Below are 8,444 nucleotides of genomic sequence, written 5' to 3'. Positions count from 1 at the left end.
AGATAAATCATCCCTGCACTGAGGGGGATCAAAGAGGAAAAGCGCAGATCTCCTGACACTCCCAGGGATGCATTTATTGAGGTTAAGATACACAATCCGCGTGTGGGAAAATCCCGACCCCCTGTGAGCCGCGGCTGCGGTGCCCTCCGTGCCGCAGCGAGGTCAGGGTCCTGCCCCGTGCCCTGCCCCTCTGCCCAGCCTGGTGCCCCAGCACAGCTGGCAGCAGGGCCAGGGTGGGCACAGCTGTCCCAGGCCAGTGGCCGTGCCTGGGGCTCCCGTCCTCACCGAGATCCCAGCCAGCACGGACAGTGCCCGCAGCCCCAGGGTGAGCAGGTACAGCTCCCCGTGGAACACACACCTGGCTGGCACCGAGAGGGGCACACGGAACGCCTGGGGCCGGCTGTTCCCCTTGCAGTGCCAGTTTCTGAGCTGGAGGTCCCACAGCTCCCATCCCACCCAGCTCTGCGCTAGCTGGCAGTGTCCCCCAGCCCTGGTCCCACCTGGGTTCCTGAACTCCAGCGTTTGGACGCTTTCGTGCATCAATACCCTGGAAATGACACCAAGTCCTTGGCAATGTTAAAAATACACATTTATTACTCCACATGTGCAATGGCTTCCGACAGTATCTGCAAAAACACAACCTTGCCATAACTTAAATATTCCGTGATGTGGTAAAATTGTCATGCAAGAAAATTAGGGGAATGTATTAACATAAAATACAAAGATATATTTACATATATCGGCACTGAAATAATTTTTAAAAATACCCTCCCAAGGCAGCAGGATTTCAGTCCAGGGTCAAGTCCACATTACTGGTAATTTTGCTATTATTTTATTACTCTAAGACTCTTTTTGGCAAGCTCTGGAGTAATAGAGAATTGGCAGCAGAAGAAACATCAGGACCTGACCTGCCATTTGTCTTATGCACAAAATTCCCAGTCAAGGCTGTGGAATTCAATGCAAACACTTAAAAATATGCAACTTTGCAAAACTTTGTAACACAACAGAGATAAGAAAACAATCTCATGGCAAGTGATTAAAGGAGAATAATTTATAGGTGCTGTAGACTTTTCACAGCAGATAATGGCACACACTGTATAAATCTGTCATACAAAAAATACAGGTATTTAAATATTTATGTACAGAAAATTCCTGTGTTCTGGCTGTAGTGCAGGTGCAGCCCAGAGCTGTCAGTGACACCTTCCAAGCTGGGACGTGGGACCAGGGCTGTGTCATGACTTCACTGTGAGGTTTGCTCAGCAGCAGCAGCAGCCAGGGCTCAGCCAGAACAAGGGCACCCCCACGGGCACCACAGCCATCCCCAGCCCAGCCTGTGCCAGGGACAGGGCCAGGGAACACCCGCGGGAGTGGCACAGGGAGCAGAGAGGATCAGAGCCCCAGGACTGCATTGTGGATGGGGTGAGCCGACGTGGGACACCGTGGCAGAAGCCACAAAGATGTGTAGGGCCAAGAGGGCTGAGCTGGGCTCAGCTGGCCCTGGCTCGTTACAGGGACACAGCAAGGGGACACAAGAGGGGCCCAGAGTGGGGCACGGGGGGCAGGAGCACTGGAAGCCCCCACAGGGGTTCTGACAATGACAATAACACTGAGCTGCCGTCAGTGCTCTTTCTATCACTTGTTCCTTTTCCCATTGCTCTTTTTGTGCCATTTCTACTCCAGGGACTGAGTGCAAACAGGTGGCAATGAAACCTTGTCCCCTATGGGCTCTGGTGAGGTTATGCCCAAATATTATTTATGACCAAAGCCAAGCACTTCAGTGCTGTGTCCACAGTGTCTCTCCCAGCCAGCACAGTGACCCCACAGCTCTGTGTCCTGGTGCTGTTCTCAGGGATTCAGGTTCAACAGCGTCCCCAGCACATCCCTGGGGATGCACTGCTGGATCCCAGGGGTGCTGCCCAGGCAGCCAGGGCCCACCCAGAGTGTTTCCCCTGGGAAGGAGCCATTCCCTGGCATCCTCCAGAAGCTCTCCTGGTTTGTGCCAGGTGCTGCTGAGCTGTTTTGCACAATGCCCTGGAGAAGAGGAGTGCTGCAAGGGGAACAGGTGAGTGACAGAGAGAGGGCTTGGGCTGAGAAGGCTCAGTTTGAGAAGCAAGCCAGCTCCTCCTCACACACAGCACCTCCACCGCAGGGCCCATTTGTCTCTTGTCCTAAGGAAGGTGATGAAAACATCAATTACACACGTCCTGTAACTGCCAACCCCTCTCCTGGCCTGACAGCTTCTGGCTGAAGAGGATGTATCTTCATCACTCGTCTGTGGGATGGTTTGGTCAAAAACTCAGCACCACTCCTCGTTATTCCAATAGTCCAAAATTTTGCTGTTATTTACAGGAAGTTCCTAAATAGTGCAACGGAATTCACTGTAAAACCCTACCCACAGCGCTGGAGTAAATCACCTGTAGTTCATAACTGCTGAATAAATGCATGGCTTGGGCCTGATCTGCTGTGCCAGGAGAGGGCTGGTGTTCCAGCTGAGAGATGTGGGACGGAGACACAGGGTGAGCACAGAGCCCTGGGGAGGAGCAGGCTGCCCGTGTGGAGAGCAGGGGCTGCTCGGCACAGCAAAGGGGCCAGAGCACGAGCCTGCACACAAAGGTGAGCTCTGACAGGTGAGACAAGGTAACTAGGCCTCCCTGGTACCCTGTAAAGAGACTGGAAGTTACTGGGGGCAGAGAGGGCAGGTTCCCCAGCACAGCCTGGGATCAGAGCCAGGGGAGGTGCCCTCCTGTAGCTGGGAGAAGGAGCAGGAGGACACAGTGATCTCAGCCCTCGCTCAATGACTGGCCACAGCCCCTGAGCCATCATTAACACAGCTCCTAACGAGGCATGGGCTGTGCAGGACCCATGGCTGACACCAGGGACCCTGGGCCTGACAGCATCTGCCCTGAAAATAACCACGGAACTGGACACAGAGCTGCAGCTCCCCTCCTCCTGCACAGCCCTAAAGACTTCCATGAAAACACATCTCTGCACAAGGGCAGCCACTGATTCCCACATAAAACTGTGGGAGACACACGTGCCGTGCCCTTGCCTGTGGAAGATCATTTTGTACCATTCTGCCTTTCTGGTTTGTTCATGGAAACAAAAACCGCAGCAAATCTGGTCCTGACAGAATCTGATTTGCTAAAAACATCTCCCATCCATTTCTGCACTAGGAACACCCAGCAGGGATGCAAACACTGCAGCCTGCCAGCGTCTGGCACAAACAGCTGCTGATGGCTGATGGTGACTGTGGTCCCACCACGCAGCTGGAGCAGTCATGCGGCACCGCAGGGCTCGGGTTCACAGCAACCAAAACCCCTCTGCAGCAGGGCCAACAACCTACACAGGGAAGGCCCCTGCAGCCAGAAAGGCAACACCCACAGCTGGAGCAAGGGAACATTTCCCGTCTTATTAAGAAGTTAAGACAGGTATTGGCAAATTATATACAGTACTTGTACTTTACACTGAAAATAGAGTAAATCGAAGCGTGAAATACAATATTCCTGCCTTTCATAACCAAGCAGCCTTGCAAGGCCACCCTCTCTGCCTCCAACAAAACCTCAGCCTGTGATAAACTGAGTCCTCCGAGCCTGGGCACATGGAGCCAGACCCTCCAACCCATCCCACAGCTCCTCACTGCCTGCAGCAGCTACATCAAGGAAAAAAGCATTTTAAATGCATTCTGCATCTCAAATACGCATTGAACCATTACCCAGTCCCTGAAGAATCCATGGAGTGCGCACAAAACATTTATTTGCCTTGAATCGGGACAGGAACTGACAGGTGACACAGGGACAAGGAGGTGCTGGGACATCCTTGTGCTGCAGGACCCAAGCAGCTGGAGGCTCCCAGGAGCTGGTCCCAGAGAGCCCCGGGGCTGCTCTGCTTTGCACAGGGATTGCCCATCCCCAGAGCAGCATTTGTGAACAGGGAGTGCCAAAGCCAAGCTCACACCACCTCTTTGGCCTTCCTCCCTGCTCCGTGTCTCTCCTCTTGGGGCCCAAGGACATGGCTTCGTTCCCTGTCCTCTCACTGCATTAAAAACGTGTAGATCAGCAACCTGACATTAAAACAGAAAGACTAAATAAGTTGATCTCCTCCCCTGACAAGTTGCATAGGCCGTATCTTCCCCCGACAGGCAGCCATGGTGCAGGGCTGGCCATCCATGACCAGGGCAGTCCTGTGTGAATCTGGCTCCTGGGCTGGCCATCCATGGCTGGGGCAGTCCTGTGGCAATCTGGCTCGCTCCAGCTCTCAGGGCAGCTGCCGGTGCTGTCCAGGGCAGCAGGGCGGGCTCGGGTGCTCGGCGCACCTGAGGGCAGGTGAGGGCGGGCGGCCTGGCCCCGGCCTAGCTGCTGCCCGAGGAGCACACGGAGCTGCACATGTGCAGGGGCTCGGCCTCGGCCTCCTCGGTGCTCTCAGAGGCAGACACGGACTCGCTGGGCTGCTCCTGGCTCTTCTTTAGCCTGTGGGAGCGGAGGAACAGGAGTTACAGAGGAACAGGAGTTACAGAACTGTGCCCCAGGCAAACCCCCCAGCAGCAGGCAGGGTCTGGGCCCCTGTGCCCACTCCCTGCTCGAGAGGGGCCTGCAGCAGAGCCACGGAGAATGGAGTCCTCCCAGAGCTCACAAACAGGTCATGACACAGCCCAGCGTATCAGCAGTCCACACTGACCTGCTCTGAAATGCCCCAAAACAGCCTGCAAGGCTTCAGCCCACCCAGACCTCGGCCATGAGTACCCACAGCACGGGCAGGCCCCTGCCAACCCCTCCTGCACAGAGCCTGCCTCACGCTCTGCTTACAGACCCAACAGCCCCAGCCCTGGGGAAGCAGCGGCTTTAATCCAGCACCTTCACTGCCTGCTGATTCCCACCAGGGGCTTCTCCAACCTGAACGATCCTGTGAATCTATTCTACGTGTTAAAGATCTCCACAATCATTGAGTCCAACCTTCCTCACCTTCATTTCCCAAAACATCATCTGCTGAAAGCAGGATGGGTGAGGAGGTGCCACGGGGGAATGGAGGCAGTGTCAGACACACATGTTAAATCCCAGAAGTCTCTCTACAGCATATTTAATCTAATGGCAGTTAATAATCCTTGATCTTGCCTCCCGTTGTGGCCAGAGCCATTTTTCATACACAGGCAGACCTGAGCTCCTCTGCTGACACCAGTCACCTGGGGCTAAGCCGGCAGCAAGGTGCTCCTGGCTGTCAGGCACTGGCACTGATTCCTAAGGGAAGTCAGAAAAAGGAGTATTTTTCCATAAAAAACCACCCCACACACTCACTTCTCTCTGTTGAAGATGACAAAGTCCTGCTGGATAGCTTCAAAGCATTCCTGGAGATAGTCATTTTCCTATTGAAGAAAAACAAAACATGCATAAGCAGCCTCATTTGCATCTCACTGCTGCCTGCAGCCCCCAGCACTCGCAGCTGTGTGCAGGAGCCTCCAGCTGTGGGCAGGAGCCCCCACTCCCCTGAACCTCAGCCCAGCAGCTGGAGGCAGCAGGGCTGGCTGCCATGTGGCTTTCACCAGGGCTGGTGCCATCCACAGCAGCAGTTTTCCATAAAACACAGATCACACCGCTCCTGACATAAACACAACTCGTTTCTCCATGTGTCCTGGATTTTGGGAGTGCAAAGGAAGCTCAGGCAGAGTGGGGAGAGCCCAGCACACAGCCCACGTGTGGGAGTCCCTGCCAAGGCACACCTGCCTTGTGCCCAGCCTGGAACTGTGCAGAGACAGAGGCTGAGCACACCAGACCTCTGCTGCTCATCTCACTTCCCAAAGTACCCACTACTGTGCAAGTTTGGTCAAACTTCCAAAAGAGGACACGTGGTTGTTGAAATGACTCCATGGGCAAATGTTTTCATCAAAACAAACCCATGGCTCCCGCAGTGTGGCAGTCACAGCTGCAACACCCGCCCAGATCCAGCCTCTCCCAGCTGCATGTTATCCCAGGGAGCACATACAGACTGCGAGCTGTCTTTGCTGTTATCCCTTGACTTGTTCTTGGCGAGCCTCTTCTTCTTCTTGTGCAGGGGCCTTGACTCCAGAATCATCTCCTCCAGCTCGAAGGTGGGGTCGCAGTGCAGGCGGCCCTTCTGCCAGGACACACACACACTCAGGTGAGGCACAGCACAGACCCAGGAACCCCTTCCCTCAGCAAAGCCCTGCTCTCGCAGTGGCTCCTGCAGCGTGAGGAGCAGCCCCTGCTCAGCAGGACAGGTCCCTACTCACGTTGGGGACGAAGGCCGGCTCCACGCGCTTCTCGCTCACGTCGCTCCACACCACGCCCGAGAGCTGAGCCGAGGCCTGGATGTGCGCCAGGCAGGAGAAGCGATGCTCAGGATTCACTGTCAGCAGCTGGGGAGGGAAAAGCATTGCTGACACAGCACTGGAGAGAGCAGCATCCCTGCCAGAGGAGGAAGGCAAGGCAGCCAGCAGCAGCCTGCCTGGCCAGCTGCAGGGCTCAGCCACGCCAAGGAGCCTTTCTGCTGGGGCAAATAGAGAACTTACTGCAGGAAAAACACCTAAGAAAACGTTCTGTAGGCACCCCAGCGCTCGTGGGGGCACGGGGGTCCCCTCCTGGCTGAGGGGCTGCTGGCACACGCCTGGTGAGGATGGATTCCCTGGCAGCCTGGCTGCCCAGCAGATGGCAATGCAAACCCATCAAATGCGCTGCCACAGCCTCTGCCAGCAACTCCTCATTAAACTGAATCTAATTATGCAAATTGCCCACCCAACATTAACTCTTATCAGAGGCACTTATTTGCTGCCGGCACCGGCTGCATCTTTCCTACAGCAAACTCACCAGCTACTTTTCAGAGTTCTCAAGCAAGCCAGAGCTAACCAGTGGCCCCAACACATCCCAGCTTTCTGCAGCACTAGCACAAGGAAAGCAGCAGAGCACTTCACAGAGCTGGAACGCCCAGCAGCTCCCACAAGCCTGTCAGACCCTTCAGCCCCACAGAACAAGCGAGAGGGAGCCCCCAGTGCTGCAGGGCAGCTCCACCTCAGCTGCCATCCCAGCCAGAGGTGCTGCCTTTACAGGTGACACTGACCATGGAGAGGATGCGATGCTGGAAGGCACAATTCTAGCCCAGCTGGGAATCTGACTGTCACACCAAAACCAGCTCCCCTTGCTATCAAACATCACGCATTTTATTACAGGGATAATAAACACACAACACACATAATTAATCATAGGGTCCCAGACTGGATTGGGCTGGAAGCTCACCCTGCCATGGCAGGGACACCTCCCACTGTCCCAGGTGCTCCCAGCCCCAGTGTCCAGCCTGGCCTTGGGCACTGCCAGGGATCCAGGGGCAGCCCCAGCTGCTCTGGGAATTCCATCCCAGCCCGCCTCACCCTGCCAGGGAACAATTCCCAATTCCCAATATCCCATCCATCCCTGCCCTCTGGCAGTGGGAGCCATTCCCTGTGTCCTGTCCCTCCATGCCTTGTTCCCAATCCCTCTCCAGCTTCTCCTGGAGCCCCTTTAGGCACTCCCACAAGGTCTCCCTGGAGCTTCTCTTCTCAAGGCTTAACATCCCTAACTTTCCCAGCCTGTCTTTTGTAAATTACTATAATTACTCTTATTATTCATTGTTTATTAATACGCTGGTAATTTTCCAGCTAGTCCTGCCTGCACAGCAGCTGCCATCCAACCCAAAGCCACCCCGGAGGGACAATTCATCCAACAATTCATCCAGCTCCACCGCAGAAGGGCCCCTCACCTTGCGCAGCAGCGCGACCATTTCCTTGGACCAGGCTGAGGAGTACTGGACGCTGACGGTGCTGAAGAGCTGCACCAGGGACTCCACGGGGTTGTTGGAGTGGATGTCGTACGGCCTCTGGGGACAAGAGCACAAGGGTGAGGCGTGCCCTGTCCCTCTGGGCCAGCCAGAGCACACGTCCGAGGCCCGCAACGGCCGGAGCCCTACCCAGCCCCGCAGCAGCTCGTAGGCCATGATGCCCAGGGACCACCAGTCCACCTCGAAGGAATAGCCCGTCCCGCCGCTCAGGAAGGAGTGGAAAATCTCCGGGGCTGAGCAGAAAGGCACAACACACAGCAGGTTATTCGTTATTCTCTACTCCAGTAGTTCATGTAAGTCAGTGCACAGCGCTTAGGGTGACCTTCCTGCATGGCTGCCCCAGGAGAGGCTGTGTGAGGCAGGGGAGCTGCAGCTGTGTGCCTGCCCTCACTGGGAACTGGGATGGCAGCCACCTGCAGGGACAGCCCTCCCAGCACAGGACAGCACAACCACGGGGCCCCAGGAGACACCAAGTGCAAGGCTGGAGCCAGAGAGGGATGGGGAGCACAGGAGGAGGAGGCTGGATGGGATGAGGAGGGCAGGGCGGGATGGAGGGGACTGGACAGGATGTAATGCAGAGGGCAGGGCAGGACAGGATGGGATGGGGTGACATGCCAGCCTTGATG

The 8,444-nt window shown here is 55.7% G+C and overlaps 1 protein-coding gene across 1 annotated transcript in view; it reads right to left on the bottom strand.

Annotated features, from left to right (window-relative positions):
• Positions 1 to 567: 567 nt before the first annotated feature.
• The window catches only part of STK32C (serine/threonine kinase 32C), a 28,759-nt gene continuing 20,882 nt past the window's right edge, over positions 568 to 8,444 (bottom strand). The window contains exons 6-11 of the mRNA XM_014310274.2: positions 7,948 to 8,051; positions 7,741 to 7,857; positions 6,242 to 6,367; positions 5,974 to 6,105; positions 5,289 to 5,356; positions 568 to 4,466 (exon numbers count right to left, since the gene is read on the bottom strand). Coding sequence (XP_014165749.1) covers positions 4,349 to 4,466; positions 5,289 to 5,356; positions 5,974 to 6,105; positions 6,242 to 6,367; positions 7,741 to 7,857; positions 7,948 to 8,051 — 665 coding nt within the window. The 3' untranslated portion in view covers positions 568 to 4,348. The remainder of the gene's footprint in view (positions 4,467 to 5,288; positions 5,357 to 5,973; positions 6,106 to 6,241; positions 6,368 to 7,740; positions 7,858 to 7,947; positions 8,052 to 8,444) is intronic.

The sequence above is a fragment of the Geospiza fortis genome, unplaced genomic scaffold, assembly GCF_000277835.1.
Source record: "Geospiza fortis unplaced genomic scaffold, GeoFor_1.0 scaffold298, whole genome shotgun sequence".
Lineage (NCBI taxonomy): Eukaryota > Metazoa > Chordata > Aves > Passeriformes > Thraupidae > Geospiza > Geospiza fortis.
Note: the sequence above shows the minus strand (reverse complement) of the source record. Positions and strands in the feature narration are given on the sequence as shown.